The sequence below is a fragment of the Ranitomeya variabilis genome, chromosome 4, assembly GCF_051348905.1.
Source record: "Ranitomeya variabilis isolate aRanVar5 chromosome 4, aRanVar5.hap1, whole genome shotgun sequence".
NCBI classification, from domain to species: domain Eukaryota; kingdom Metazoa; phylum Chordata; class Amphibia; order Anura; family Dendrobatidae; genus Ranitomeya; species Ranitomeya variabilis.
The window spans coordinates 247,177,274-247,192,825 of NC_135235.1; the positions used below are offsets into that span (position 1 = coordinate 247,177,274).

The following is a 15,552-nucleotide window of genomic DNA, read 5'->3' on the forward strand; positions in this document are numbered from 1 at the left end:
ACGCCAAATTCTGACCCTACCATCCGAATGTCGCAGCAGAAATCGAGACTCATCAGACCAAGCAACGTTTTTCCAATCTTCTACTGTCCAATTTCGATGAGCTTGTACAAATTGTAGCCTCAGTTTCCTGTTCTTAGCTGAAAGGAGTGGTACCCAGTGTGGTCTTCTGCTGCTGTAGCCCATCTGCCTCAAAGTTCGACGCACTGTGCGTTCAGAGATGCTCTTAGGTCTACCTTGGTTGTAACGGGTGGCGATTTGAGTCACTGTTGACTTTCTATCAGCTCGAACCAGTCTGCCCATTCTCCTCTGACCTCTGGCATCAACAAGGCATTTCCGCCCACAGAACTGCCGCTCACTGGATTTTTTTTCTTTTTCAGACCATTCTCTGTAAACCCTAGAGATGGTTGTGCGTGAAAATCCCAGTAGATCAGCAGTTTCTGAAATACTCAGACCAGCCCTTCTGGCACCAACAACCATGCCACGTTCAAAGGCACTCAAATCACCTTTCTTCCCCATACTGATGCTCGGTTTGAACTGCAGGAGATTGTCTTGACCATGTCTACATGCCTAAATGCACTGAGTTGCCGCCATGTGATTGGCTGATTAGAAATTAAGTGTTAACAAGAAGTTGGACAGGTGTACCTAATAAAGTGGCCAGTGAGCAGGGCCGGACTGGCCATAGGGCACTTCTGGCAAATGCCAGAAGGGCCGGTGCCAGTGGTGGGCCGCTCAATCCGCCGCCCCCGCCGTCGCATTCAACTATACCGGCGTATAGACGCCGGTACAGTTGAATGCAATGATGGAGGAGAGAGCGTCTACAGACGCTCCTCTCCCATCATTCCCCGCTCTGCCTCTGACACTGCGGGTGCGCGATGATGTCATATCATCGCGCACCTGCTGTGCCCCGGGCAGACTGCAGCTGCTGAGACAGGAGCAGGAACCAGGAAGCAACGCTGGGCACGAGGAGAGGTGAGGAGAGTTTTTTTTTTTTCTGGACTGTGGGGCCATTCTCGGAGGAGGTGAGGGGAGGAAGAGAAGAGATGTGGGCTGTATATAGTCCTCTGTGGGCTGTGCTCTGTGCTGTATACTGCTGTGGGCTGTATATAGTTCTCTGTGGGCTGTGCTCTGTGCTGTATACTGCTGTGGGCTGTATATAGTTCTCTGTGGGCTGTGCTCTGTGCTGTATACTGCTGTGGGCTGTATATAGTTCTCTGTGGGCTGTGCTCTGTGCTGTATACTACTGTGGGCTGTATATAGTTCTCTGTGGGCTGTGCTCTGTGCTGTATACTGCTGTGGGCTGTATATAGTTCTCTGTGGGCTGTGCTCTGTGCTGTATACTCCTGTGGGCTGTATATAGCTCTCTGTGGGCTGTGCTCTGTGCTGTATACTACTGTGGGCTGTATATAGTTCTCTGTGGGCTGTGCTCTGTGCTGTATACTGCTGTGGGCTGTATATAGTTCTCTGTGGGCTGTGCTCTGTGCTGTATACTACTGTGGGCTGTATATAGTTCTCTGTGGGCTGTGCTCTGTGCTGTATACTGCTGTGGGCTGTATATAGTACTCTGTGGGCTGTGCTCTGTGCTGTATACTGCTGTGGGCTGTATATAGCTCTCTGTGGGCTGTGCTCTGTGCTGTATACTGCTGTGGGCTGTATATAGTTCTCTGTGGGCTGTGCTCTGTGCTGTATACTGCTGTGGGCTGTATATAGTTCTCTGTGGGCTGTGCTCTGTGCTGTATACTACTGTGGGCTGTATATAGTTCTCTGTGGGCTGTGCTCTGTGCTGTATACTGCTGTGGGCTGTATATAGCTCTCTGTGGGCTGTGCTCTGTGCTGTATACTACTATGTGCTCTGTGCTATATATAGTTCTCTGTGGGCTGTGCTCTGTGCTGTATACTGCTGTGGGCTGTATATAGTTCTCTGTGGGCTGTGCTCTGTGCTGTATACTGCTGTGGGCTGTATATAGCTCTCTGTGGGCTGTGCTCTGTGCTGTATACTACTGTGTGCTCTGTGCTATATATAGTTCTCTGTGGGCTGTGCTCTGTGCTGTATACTGCTGTGGGCTGTATATAGTTCTCTGTGGGCTGTGCTCTGTGCTGTATACTGCTGTGGTCTGTATATAGTTCTCTGTGGGCTGTGCTCTGTGCTGTATACTACTGTGGGCTGTATATAGCTCTCTGTGGGCTGTGCTCTGTGCTGTATACTACTGTGGGCTGTATATAGTTATCTGTGGGCTGTGCTCTGCTGTATGCTACTGTGGGCTGTATATAGTTCTCTGGGCTGTGCTCTGTGCTGTATATAGTTCTCTGTGGGCTGTGCTCTGTGCTGTATACTACTGTGGGCTGTATATAGTTATCTGTGGGCTGTGCTCTGTGCTGTATGCTACTGTGGGCTGTATATAGTTCTCTGTGGGCTGTGCTCTGTGCTGTATATAGTTCTCAGTGGGCTGTGCTCTGTGCTGTATACTACTGTGGGCTGTATATAGTTATCTGTGGGCTGTGCTCTGTGCTGTATGCTACTGTGGGCTGTATATAGTTCTCTGTGGGCTGTGCTCTGTGCTGTATATAGTTCTCTGTGGGCTGTGCTCTGTGCTGTATACTACTGTGGGCTGTATATAGTTCTCTGTGGGCTGTGCTCTGTGCTGTATACTACTGTGTGCTGTATATAGTTCTCTGGGCTGTGCTGTATATAGTACTCTGTGGGCTGTGCTCTGTGCTGTATACTACTGTGTGCTGTATATAGTTCTCTGTGGGCTGTGCTCTGTGCTGTATACTACTGTGTGCTGTATATAGTTCTCTGTGGGCTGTGCTGTATATAGTACTCTGTGGGCTGTGCTGTATATAGTACTCTGTGGGCTGTGCTGTATATAGTACTCTGTGGGCTGTGCTGTATATAGTACTCTGTGGGCTGTGCTGTATATAGTACTCTGTGGGCTGTGCTGTATATAGTACACTCTGGGCTGTGCTGTATATAGTACTCTCTGTGCTGTGCTTTATATAGTACTCTGGGCTGTGCTGTATATAGTACTCTGGGCTGTGCTTTATATAGTTCTCTGTGGGCTGTGCTTTATATAGTTCTCTGTGGGCTGTGCTGTATATAGTTCTCTGTGGGCTGTGCTGTATATAGTTCTCTGTGGGCTGTGCTGTATATAGTACTCTGTGGGCTGTGCTGTATATAGTACTCTCTGGGCTGTGCTGTATATAGTACTCTCTGGGCTGTGCTTTATATAGTACTCTGGGCTGTGCTGTATATAGTACTCTGGGCTGTGCTTTATATAGTTCTCTGTGGGCTGTGCTGTATATAGTTCTCTGTGGGCTGTGCTGTATATAGTTCTCTGTGGGCTGTGCTGTATATATTACTTTGTGGGCTGTGCTGTATATATTACTTTGTGGGCTGTGCTGTATATATTACTCTGTGGGCTGTGCTGTATACTACTGTGTGGACTGTGCTGTATACTTCTACGTGGGCTGTGCTGTATACTACTGTGTGGTCTGTGCTGTATACTACTGTGTGGTCTGTGCTGAATACTGCTGTGTGGGCTGTGTTATCTACTACGCGAGCTGTGCTATAGTATGCAGGCTGTGCTGTATACTATGCGGTTTGTGCTATATAATATGCGGGCTTTGCTATATACTATGGGGAGTATATTATATTCTATGGGGGAGGCCATGTTATGTACTATGTGGCTGTGTTATATACTATTGTGGGGGTATATTATATTCTATGGGGGAGGCTGCGTTATATACTATGGGGGGCTGCATTATATTCTATGGGGGGCTACATTATATATTATGGGGAGGTGGGCTGTATTATATTCTATGGGGGTTACATACTCTGGGGTGGCTGCATTATACTCTGGGGTGGCTGCATTATACTCTGGGGTGGCTGCATTATACTATATGTGGGCTGCATTATACTGTATCGAGGACTATGGGGAATACGTTATACTATATGAAGAACTATGGGGTGCATTATACTATGGGAAGTGAATTGTACTACATGGATGACTGTGGCGGTGCATTATACTATATGGAGCACTATGAGGATTGTATTATGCTATATGGAGGACTATGAGGAGTGTATTATACTATGTGGAGGACTGAGCAGTGTATTTTAATATATGGAGGACTATAGGGAGTGTATTATACTATATGGAGGACTATGGAGCACATTATAATATATGGAGGACTATGGGGTGTATTTTACTAAACAAGTAAAATGCTGCATATTCGGATTGTTTTTGCTGGAACAAAAAGCCTTGTTGTCAGCAGCACATTGCCAGTGTAAACTGTAGATGTGCTGCTGAAAACATGATACTGTATGGTGATCTATTAGTGATCGTTCTGTCTCATCATTATTCCTCAGCTGGTGGAAAGAGGCCGGGAAACAAGCGTTGAACAACTTCAGTATTGTCGATCAAACTCGTTTAGCGGCCTAAACTCAGCGCACGTAAATACAACAGAAAGGCTTCTGTGTGATGTGCAATATGTTAGCATTTGGGGACCCATTTTAAACTTTACCTAGGGCCCCACTTTGCCTAAAACCGGCCCTGCCTACAAGTGTACAAAGATATTATACAGTCACCATGTGACAAGTGAGCCTGTGTAACTTCAAATGCCAGGGCTGAATTTTAGTCCCAGTCCGGCCCTGCCAGTGAGTGTATATATTACTATATCACACTGGGGAGAAGGGCGGCCAAATTACTATATCACACTGAGGAGAAGGGAGGCCATATAACTATATATATTACTATATAACACTGTGGACAATTGAGGCCTTATTACTATATATATTACTATATCACACTGAGGAGAAGGGCGCCCATATTACTGTATATATTACTATATCATCTTGGGGAGAAGGACGGCCATATTACTGTATATATTACTATATCACACCAAGGAGAAGGGCGGCCATATTACTATATATATGTATTACTATATCACACTGAGGAGAAGGGCAGCCACATTACTATATATATTACTTTATCACACTGAGGAGAAGCGCTGCCATATTACTATATATATTACTTTATCACACTGAGGAGAAGGGCGGCCATATTACTATATATATATTACTATATCATACTGAGGAGAAGGGCAGCCATATTACTATATATATTACTTTATCACACTGGGGAGAAGGGCGGCCATATTACTATATATATTACTATATCACACTGAGGAGAAGAGCGGCCATATTGCTATATATATTACTATATCACACTGAGGAGAAGAGCGGCCATATTGCTATATATATTACTATATCACACTGAGGAGAAGAGCGGCCATGTTACTATATATATTTCTATATCACACTGTGGAGAAGGGCAGCCATATTACTATATATATTACTATATCACATTGAGGAGAAGAGCGGCCACATTACTATACATGTTACTATATCACACTGAGGAGAATGGCCACCATATTACTATATATATATTACTATATCACACTGGGGAGAAGGGCGGCCATATTACTATATATATTACTATATCACACTGAGGAGAAGGGCGGCCATACTACTATATATATTACTATATCACACTGCGGAGAAGGGCGGCCATATTACTATATATATATTACTATATCACACTGGGGAGAAGGGCGGCCATATTACTATATCACACTGAGGAGAAGGGCGGCCATATTACTATATATATTACTATATCACACTGTGGACAAGGGAGGACATATTACTATATATATTACTATATCACACTGAGGAGAAGGGCCGCCATATTACTATATATATTACTATATTACACTGAGGAGAAGGGCGGCCATATTACTATATATATCACTATATTACACTGAGGAGAAGGGCGGCCATATTACTATATATATTACTATATCACACTGAGGAGAAGGGCGGCCATATTACTATAGATATTACTATATCACACTGAGGAGAAGGGCGGCCATACTACTATATATATTACTATATCACACTGGGGAAAATATCGACCATATTACTATATTACTATATCACACTGGGGAGAAGAGTGGCCATATTACTATATATATTACTATATCACACTGAGAAGAAGGGCGGCCATATTACTATATATATTACTATATCATACTGAGGAGAAGGGCCGCCATATTACTATATATATTACTATATTACACTGAGGAGAAGGGTGGCCATATTACTATATATATCACTATATTACACTGAGGAGAAGGGCGGCCATATTACTATATATATATTACTATATCACACTGAGAAGGGCGACCATATTACTATATATATTACTATATCACACTGAGGAGAATGGCGACCATATTACTATATATATTACTATATTACAATGATGAGCAGTGAGGCCATATTACTATATATATTACTATATCACAATGAGGAGAAGGGCGGGCATATTACTATACTAGATGGTGGCCCGATTCTAACGCAACGGGTATTCTAGAATATGCATGTCCATATAGTATATTGCCCAGTGACGTAGTATATTGCCCAGTGACGTAGTATATTGCCCAGTGACGTAGTTTATTGCCCAGTGACAAAGTATATTGCCCAGTGATGTAGTATATTGCCCAGTGACGTAGTTTATTGCCCAGTTACATAGTATATTGCCCAGTGACATAGTATATTGCACAGCCACGTAGTATATTGCCCAGTTATGTAGTATATTGCACAGCCACGTAGTATATTGCCCAGTTACGTATTATATTGCCCAGTGACGTAGTATATTGCCCAGTTACGTAGTATACAGCACAGAGCCACGTAGTATATTGCCCAGTTACGTAGTATACAGCACAGAGCCACGTAGTATATTGTACAGCAACGCAGTATACAGCACAGAGCCACGTAGTATATTGCCCAGTTAAGTAGTATATTGCCCAGTTACGTAGTATACTGCCCAGTGACGTAGTATACTGCCCAGTGACGTAGTATATTGCCCAGCCACGTAGTATATTGCCCAGTGACGTAGTATATTGCCCAGTTACGTAGTATATTGCCCAGTGATGTAGTATATTGCACAGCGACGTAGTATACTGCACAGAGCCACGTAGTATATTGCCCAGCCACGTAGTATATTGCCCAGCCACGTATGTCACAGGTTAAAAAATTAAAAATAAACATATACTCACCTTCCGAGGGGCCCCTTGTAGTTCTGTCGCCTGCGTTCGGTTCAGGCGGCAGCTTCCGGTCCGAGGGTGTGATGACGTCGCGGTCACATGACCGTGACGTCACGGCAGGTCCTTCTCGCGCAGGCGCGCAGGGCCTGCGATGACGTCGCAGTTACATGAGTGTGACGTCATGGCAGGTCCTTCTCGCGCAGGCGCGCAGGGCCTGTGATGACGTCGCGGTGACATGACTGTGACGTCATGGCAGGTCCTTCTCGCGCAGGCGCGCAGGGCCTGTGATGACGTCGCGGTCACATGACCGTGACGTCATGGCAGGTCCTTGTCGCACACCAACCTTAGCATCGGAACCTGCCGCTTGCATGGACCGGTCACCGGAGTGTCGGAAAGGCGGCGGAAGGTGAGTATATAATGATTTGTTACATTTAATTATTATTTTTAACATTAGATGTTTTTACTATTGAGGCTGCATAGGCAGCCTCAATAGTAAAAACTTGGTCACACAGGGTTAATAGCGGCGGTAACGGAGTGAGTTACCCGTGGCATAACGCGGTCCGTTACCGCTGGCATTAACCCTGTGTGAGCCGTGGAGCGGGCGCCGAGCACTGACTGCAAGGGAGTAGGGAGGGACTAATCGGACTGTGCCCGTCGCTGATTGGTCGCGGCAGCCATGACAGGCAGCTGGCGAGACCAATCAGCGAATGAATATCCGTGACAGAAGTTGCCGACAGAAAGACGGAAGTACCCCTTAGGCAATTATATATATAGATATATTACTATATCACACTGAGGAGAAGGGCGCCCATATTACTGTATATATTACTATATCACACTGAGGAGAAGGGCGTCCATATTACTATATATATTACTATATCACCACTGAGGAGAAGGGCGACCATATTACTATATATATTACTGTATCACAATGAGGAGAAGGGCGGCCATATTACTGTATATATTACTATATCACACTGAGGAGAATGGCGACCATATTACTATATATATTACTAGATCACAATGAGAAGGGCGGCCATATTACTATATATATTACTATATCACACTGAGGAGAAGGGCGGCCATATTACTATATATATTACTATATCACACTGAGGAGAAGGGCCGCCATATTACTGTATATATTACTATATCACACCGAGGAGAAGGGCGGCCATATTACTATATATATGTTACTATATCACACTGAGGAGAAGGGCGGCCATATTACTATATATATTACTATATCACCACTGAGGAGAAGGGCGTCCATATTACTATATATTACTATATCACCACTGAGGAGAAGGGCGACCATATTACTATATATAACTATATCACCACTGAGGAGAATGGCGACCATATTACTATATATATTACTATATCACAATGAGAAGGGCGGCCATATTACTATATATATTACTATATCACACTGAGGAGAATGGCGACCATATTACTATATATTACTATATCACAATGAGGAGAAGGGCGGCCATATTACTATATATATTACTATATCACAGTGAGGAGAATGGCGACCATATTACTATATATATTACTATATCACAATGAGAAGGGCGGCCATATTACTATATATATTACTATATCATACTGAGGAGAAGGGCGGCCATGTTACTATATATATTACTATATCACACTGAGGAGAAGAGCCGCCATATTACTATATATATTACTATATCACAATGAGGAGAAGGGCGGACATATTACTATATATATTACTATATCACACTGAGGAGAAGGGCGGCCATATTACTATATATATTACTATATCACACTGAGGAGAAGGGCCGCCATATTACTATATATATTACTATATCACACTGAGGAGAAGGGCCGCCATATTACTATATATATTACTATATCACAATGAGGAGAAGGGAGGCCATATTACAATATAACACTGAGGAGAAGGATGCCCATATTACTATATATATTACTATATCACACTGAGGAGAAGGGCGCCCATATTATTGTATATATATTACTAAATCACACTGAGGAGAAGGACTGCCATATTACTATATATATGTTACTATATCACACTGGGGAGAAGGACGGCCATATTACTATATATATTTCTTGATCACACTGAGGAGAAGGGCGGCCATATTACTATATACTGTATATATTACTATATCACACTGAGGAGAAGGACGGCCATATTACTATATACATTATTGAGATCTGTGGAAATATTAGAAATGGATTTCATATGTTAAAGTTTGCTTCCTATCGCTGTAATAGATGGAAAGAAACAAATGATGGAAATTTCCCATTTTTCATTAGTCACCAATAATTCTGTAGAGATAAATTCTGCGGAGACAGGATCGCGCTGTGACTTCTTATATTTGGATTTATTCACCTTCTGGACCATCAGTAATACCATGATCACCAGAGATGTGTACCGCTGATAATTCTGCTTAGGTTGACATGTTGCTGCTTTTGTGGCTAGATGGAAGTTGCCAAGTGCTTGCCCTGAGGGTGAGGGCGGCTGATCTCAGAGGTTCTGCTGTTTGTTTCATGACATAGTGGTTGTAGCAATGCCTGAAGAACACAGACTAAATCCTTTTCTTTGCCACTTTAGGGAACTGCCTGCTGGACACTCCCGGGACGTCTCTCATCCTCCCCGTAGAGCCCCCCGGGAGGTCAGCTCGCTACGACTTGGACAACCAGTGTCGTCAGGTGTTCGGGGAAGAGTTCTCTCATTGTGCTAACACCCGACAGGACGATGTCTGCTCTCAGCTGTGGTGCAAAGTGATGGATGAGACAGTGTGTCACACTAAGAACGGAAGCCTGCCCTGGGCCGATGGCACGCCGTGTGGACAGCGGCACATCTGCTGGGACGGAGTATGCCAGGTGGAAGATGAGGTCCTTCCGCCTCAGGTAATGTTCTAACTCCACAAGTTTAGCTGATTCTCATTAACAGTGGAGCCCATAAGGCCTCTCTGCCATCATGTCACTCATCCTCCAGAGTCTCCGCACAGTAGCAGTTTTCATGGAAAACATTTTTATATAAATTGGTCCAGTGGAATGTTTGAAAACAATATGGCAGCCATTATAGTTTCTACAGGAGCGATCACCCACCATGCACAGATTCCTGAAGGAAGAGCTGCAGTTAGAGGTTCATGATGTCCTCCACATTGTGTATTAGTAGTGTTTGCTCTGACATACCTGGTAACTGTCCCGTATGTGCCTTGCGGTGCCAGGAGCCCAGAGACTTTTTTATGTGATGCATAGAGCACACCAGATCCAACTTATATTGTGTCTTACGTTTTAGGTGCCTGTGGATGGGAACTGGGGCAGCTGGAACCCATGGGGGGAATGTTCCCGGAGCTGCGGGGGAGGTGTTCGTTTCTCCTATCGAGAGTGTAATGACCCCCAGCCCCACAATGGAGGGAAATACTGTCAAGGTCTGAGAGCCAAGTACGAGTCGTGCAGCACACAGGAGTGTCCCCCGGGAGGTAAGGACCACCAGTGCCCCAGTCCAGACCCACCACAGCTTTACTGTCTCTATGAGAACAGGATTGAGCTGATCTGTGTTCTCTGCCGTCCAATGTCCCAAAATCTTCCAATTCTGATATTTAGAGAAAAGTTTCCGGGATCTTCAGTGTGAAATACACAATTTCAGTGATCGTCATGGTAATCTCAAAGTGTGGCTCCCTAAATACTCTGGAGTCTCACCACGGGATAGATGCAAGCTCATGTGCCAAGAACGTGGAGGGAGCGAATTTAAAGTCTTCCAGTCCAAGGTCAGTTCTCACTTGTTATGGATAATCTCAGAGAATTAAATGATAACAAGAAGTGTAAATGTCCAGAGCCTTGATTGATAATGTGTTCACATCTGGGGGTTTTGATACATAAAATCATAACTTCGGAGATCCCCTTCCATACAAATGCATGCTCCATTTGGACAAGCTTCCATGTATTTTCAAGAGGTAGGAGCAAGACATTCCATCTCTGGTGGCTGCTGATTTCCTTGGAGAACAAGAAATTAGGCATGTTGAAATCCAAAGCGACCAATTCTTCTTTCCCCAGCTATCTGCAGTGTCCATAGCACAGGGGTACCTTTAGTGATTGCTGGGGTCCGACTGCAGGGCTTTCCCACCGATCCCAAAGAGGTGTCAGCCAAGTGCCGTCTGAGTGGAGCGGAGGTTTGTGACCCAGCACAAACCCTCAAACTGCAGATGCCCACACCGCCTTTCCAGCACAAAGTCTGCAGACACATGGGGAAACATGCAAGGTGCCCATAGTGTTTAACTGGGAGTGGATTTGGTACGATTCACATCAGCTTTGTGTCCGGGGCCAACATCTGTCTTCTGCCCTCACATTATTCTTCTTTCTGTACCTGTTAGTACCTGAGCACTGACTGCGGGCGATGTGTGATGAGGTGGGTACATTACCTCGCTCATATCTGGTCTTTGTTCCTCTAGGTCGTCGATGGCACCCTGTGTGGGCCGGATAGCCTCTCCGTGTGTGTACAGGGTCAGTGCTTCAAAGCTGGATGTGATCACATATTAAACTCCACCAAGAAACTGGACAAATGTGGAGTCTGTGGAGGAGACGGCTCGAGCTGCCGGAAAATAACCGGATCGCTCAGCAAGTGCAAGTATGATGCTCAGTATTACTTCTGTGTGTCTGCACCGACTAACATCTGGGGCCGCTGACTCTTTTTTTTTTGTCCTAGAATTAAGTGGCACATTGAATTTTTTTAAATAGTTTATCTCCATAAATAATTACGCCCTTTAAATAACCTATCAAAGTAAAAAAATACAAAAACATATTTAATCCAGAATTTTCTTAATTACAAAAAACACAAAAACAGAAGAATAAAAACACCTCATGAAACCCAAAAAAGAGACAGTGTGGTCAAAAGTGGAGTCGCATTGTGGCATTCAACACATATTACAAATAATGGTACACATATCATGAAAAGTCAAACACAATGAACAAGGGAAGACAGGTCACCATACACAATAGCAATGAAATAAATACAGGAAAAATGATGCTTAGCTAAAAAAATACAAATAACAGTTAGTTGGGGCGGCTCAGCTGTCATAACTGCAGAGTAAATGCCACCAAGGTGGCAAAACATAAGAGAGGGGTCACCAAGGCCACCTATGATATCACGATAATAAATGCCACGCTATGGCTGCTGTCTGATATTATTGTATGTCATATATCACTTATATGTAATGATATTGTAATCACAGATGAGAGAATATAGAATAACGATGAATGATTGAGTCGCCTATCAGCTAATGGTTTGGGTGTCCGCAGGTACGGATACACAGATGTTGTCACCATCCCGGCCGGAGCCACCAGTATAGACGTGAAGCAGCGCAGTCACCGAAGTGTCATCTATGATGGCATCTACTTAGCCATCAGGAGAGCAGATGGAAGCTATCTCCTTAATGGGGATTATGCCGTGTCTTCCATTGAACAAGACGTGCATTTAAGAGGATCTGTCCTCCTATATAGCGGCTCTAATACTACATTGGAAAGGATACAAAGCTTTCAACCCCTCCCGGAAGTGCTGACTATACAACTCCTACGAGTAGTCGGAGAGTCTGTCCCTCCGAAAATCAAGTATACCTTCTATATTCCTAAGAGTATCCCATACAGCCAAAAGAGAGCCAAGGACAAATTATCCCATAATTTCCTCAGGCCATTCCTATCCTCTCAATGGGTCCTAGGAGACTGGTCTCAATGCTCCAAGACTTGTGGTTCTGGATGGAAGAGGAGGACAGTGGAGTGTCTGGATGTAGAGGGTGGGCCCTCAGATCAGTGTCCTCAAGAACTGAAGCCAGAGGACATTCGAGTTTGTGAGGATCTGCCGTGTCCTATGTGGAGAGTAGGGAGCTGGTCATATTGTTCTCAGACCTGCGGGGAAGGAATAAGGACACAGAGGGTGTACTGTCTGGACTATATGGGCAAAGAGACAGAGGAAGGAACATGTGACTCACGAAAACGCCCTTCAGGGGCCAAGGCGCCTTGTAAGTTGGAAGATTGCTGAGGACAGTGAGACTCGTGTCATACAGGCAGCTACAAACACGGGCCCCACATCTGTGGGGGGGACTCGACATCTTACTCGACCTCAAAGGATCTATGAGCCTTTGCTGGTTTCTCACTGTGATACGATTCGGTGATGACCGATCAGGTCTTGTTGGCAGCACTATATGACGAGAGGGCGGGAGATGAGCTTGCCCCATAGACACACGTCGTGTCCCACATAGCCTGGATCTCTACCTCACTAGGCGGCACGCAGCTCATGGCCGGGCCCTCTTCATACACCAGGGAGGTAACAATCAGTGGTAGTGTGTGGAAAGTGTGTTGCATAATGATCTCAATGTTCTCTGCAGACCAGCGCGCTCTGGCGGGAACGTGTCTGTAAAGTGCGTTTCATCACCGTCGGGACTTGCATAACCGTGTTTTTATCTTGATGGGACACATCTGAGATGTGGAATTTTACCAGTCCAGAGATGCACATTTATACCCTCGTGTGAAGTGGACTAACAGCGTGATGATTAAACAGACGCTTCTCATTAATAGTAATGCCATATTTATTCCTCCGTGCAGATATCACCATCCAGAGCTGCGCCTATTGATGTACCTTAGATACCAGGGTGATGGAGGGGTGGCAGCGAGACCCACCAGGGGGTGGGCAAGACACATTTACATGCTGTAATATTATGGCACATGGGTATAGCAGATGTCAGCAGCAGAGGAACGTGCTCGGTGTGTGGCCTCAGGAAGTGATCCATCCGGTTTTGTTGCTTCATTCCCCTTTTTAGGCTCCAGAGTCTCAGACAAGATATCTGCTAAATCTGAACATCCTCAGGGAGAAAGAGGGTGGAGGAGGAATCTGGCAATCATGGGCAGGAAAGAAGGTTTCTTAGAAAACATTGGGGCACCTTACGCTGACTATTCCTGGTGCTCAGCCAGCATGGGAGATGCTGCAGCCATATTGTTACTTTTCCATTTTTATTACATGTGGGAGGTCACAGACGATGCTCTCTTGGGCCCGTATAGACCGACCCGTGGTACCAGGCTCCGCACCCATTTCTGTAGCTTCAGTAGTAGTTGCTTCTTGTTAAAGCTATTCCAGTTATACACTGCTGAAAAAAATAAAGGGAACACTAAAATCCCACATCCTAGAGATCACTGAATGAAATATTCCAGTTGTAAATCTTTATTCATTACATAGTGGAATGTGTGGAGAACAATAAAACCTAAAAATGATAAATGTAAATCACAACTAATATCCCACGGAGGTCTGGAGTTGGAATGATGCTCAAAATCAAAGTGGAAAATCAAGTTATAGGCTGATCCAACTTCAGTGGAAATGCCTCAAGACAGGGAAATGATGCTCAGTAGTGTGTGTGGCCTCCACATGCCTGTATAACCCCCCTACAACGCCTGGTCATGCTCCTGATGAGGCGGCGGATGGTCTCCTGAGGGATCTCCTCCCAGACCTGGACTAAAGCAGCCGCCAACTCCTGGACAGTCTGTGGTGCAACGTGACGTTGGTGGATGGTGCGAGACATGATGTCCCAGATGTGTTCAATCAGATTCAGGTCTGGGGAATGGGTGGGCCAGTCCATAGCTTCAATGCCTTCATCTTGCAGGAACTGCTGACACACTCCAGCCACATGAGGTCTGGCATTGTCCTGCATTAGGAGGAACCCAGGGCCAACTACACCAGCATATGGTCTCACAAGGGGTCTGAGAATCTCATCTCTGTACCTAATGGCAGTCAGACTACCTCTGTCGGGCATATGAAGGGCTGTGCGGCCCTCCAAAGAAATGCCACCCCACACCATTACTGACCCACTGCCAAACCGGTCATGCTGAAGGATGTTGCAGGCAGTAGATCGCTCTCCACGGCGTCTCCAGACTCTGTCACATCTGTCACATGTGCTCTGTGTGAACCTGCTTTCATCTGTGAAGAGCACAGGGCGCCAGTGGCGAATTTGCTAATCATGGTGTTCTGTGGCAAATGCCATGCGTCCTGCACGGTGTTGGGCTGTGAGCACAACCCCCATCTGTGGATGTTGGGCACTCAGACCATCCCCATGGAGTCGGTTTCTGTTTGTGCAGACACATACACATTTGTGGCCTGCTGGAGGTCATTTTGCAGGGCTCTGGCTGTGCTCCTCCTGTTCCTCATTGTACAAAGGCAGAGGTCGCGGTCCTGCTGCTTGGTTGTTGCCCTCCTACGGCCCCCTCCCCATCTCCTGGTGTACTGGACTGTCTCCTGGTAGTGCCTCCAGCCTCTGGACACTACGCTGACAGACACGGCAAACCTTCTTGCCACAGTTCGCATTGATGTGCCATCCTGGATGAGCTGCACTACCTGAGCCACTTGTGTAAATTGTAGAGTTCGTCTCATGCTACCACGAGTGTGAAAGCACAACCAACATTCAAAAGTGA

At 45.3% G+C, this 15,552-nt stretch overlaps 1 protein-coding gene across 2 annotated transcripts in view; it reads left to right on the forward strand.

The window, feature by feature from the left end:
• The window catches only part of LOC143764137 (A disintegrin and metalloproteinase with thrombospondin motifs 8-like), a 146,751-nt gene extending 132,481 nt beyond the window's left edge, over positions 1–14,270 (forward strand). Inside the window, exons 4-8 of one of the 2 annotated variants that reach the window (XM_077249356.1) lie at positions 9,707–10,005; positions 10,400–10,583; positions 10,708–10,871; positions 11,553–11,728; positions 12,400–14,270. In XM_077249356.1, coding sequence (XP_077105471.1) covers positions 9,707–10,005; positions 10,400–10,583; positions 10,708–10,871; positions 11,553–11,728; positions 12,400–13,135 — 1,559 coding nt within the window. In that variant the 3' untranslated portion in view covers positions 13,136–14,270. The remainder of the gene's footprint in view (positions 1–9,706; positions 10,006–10,399; positions 10,584–10,707; positions 10,872–11,552; positions 11,729–12,399) is intronic. The other variant, XM_077249355.1, reaches the window with a different exon arrangement.
• The last annotated feature ends 1,282 nt before the right edge of the window (positions 14,271–15,552 follow it).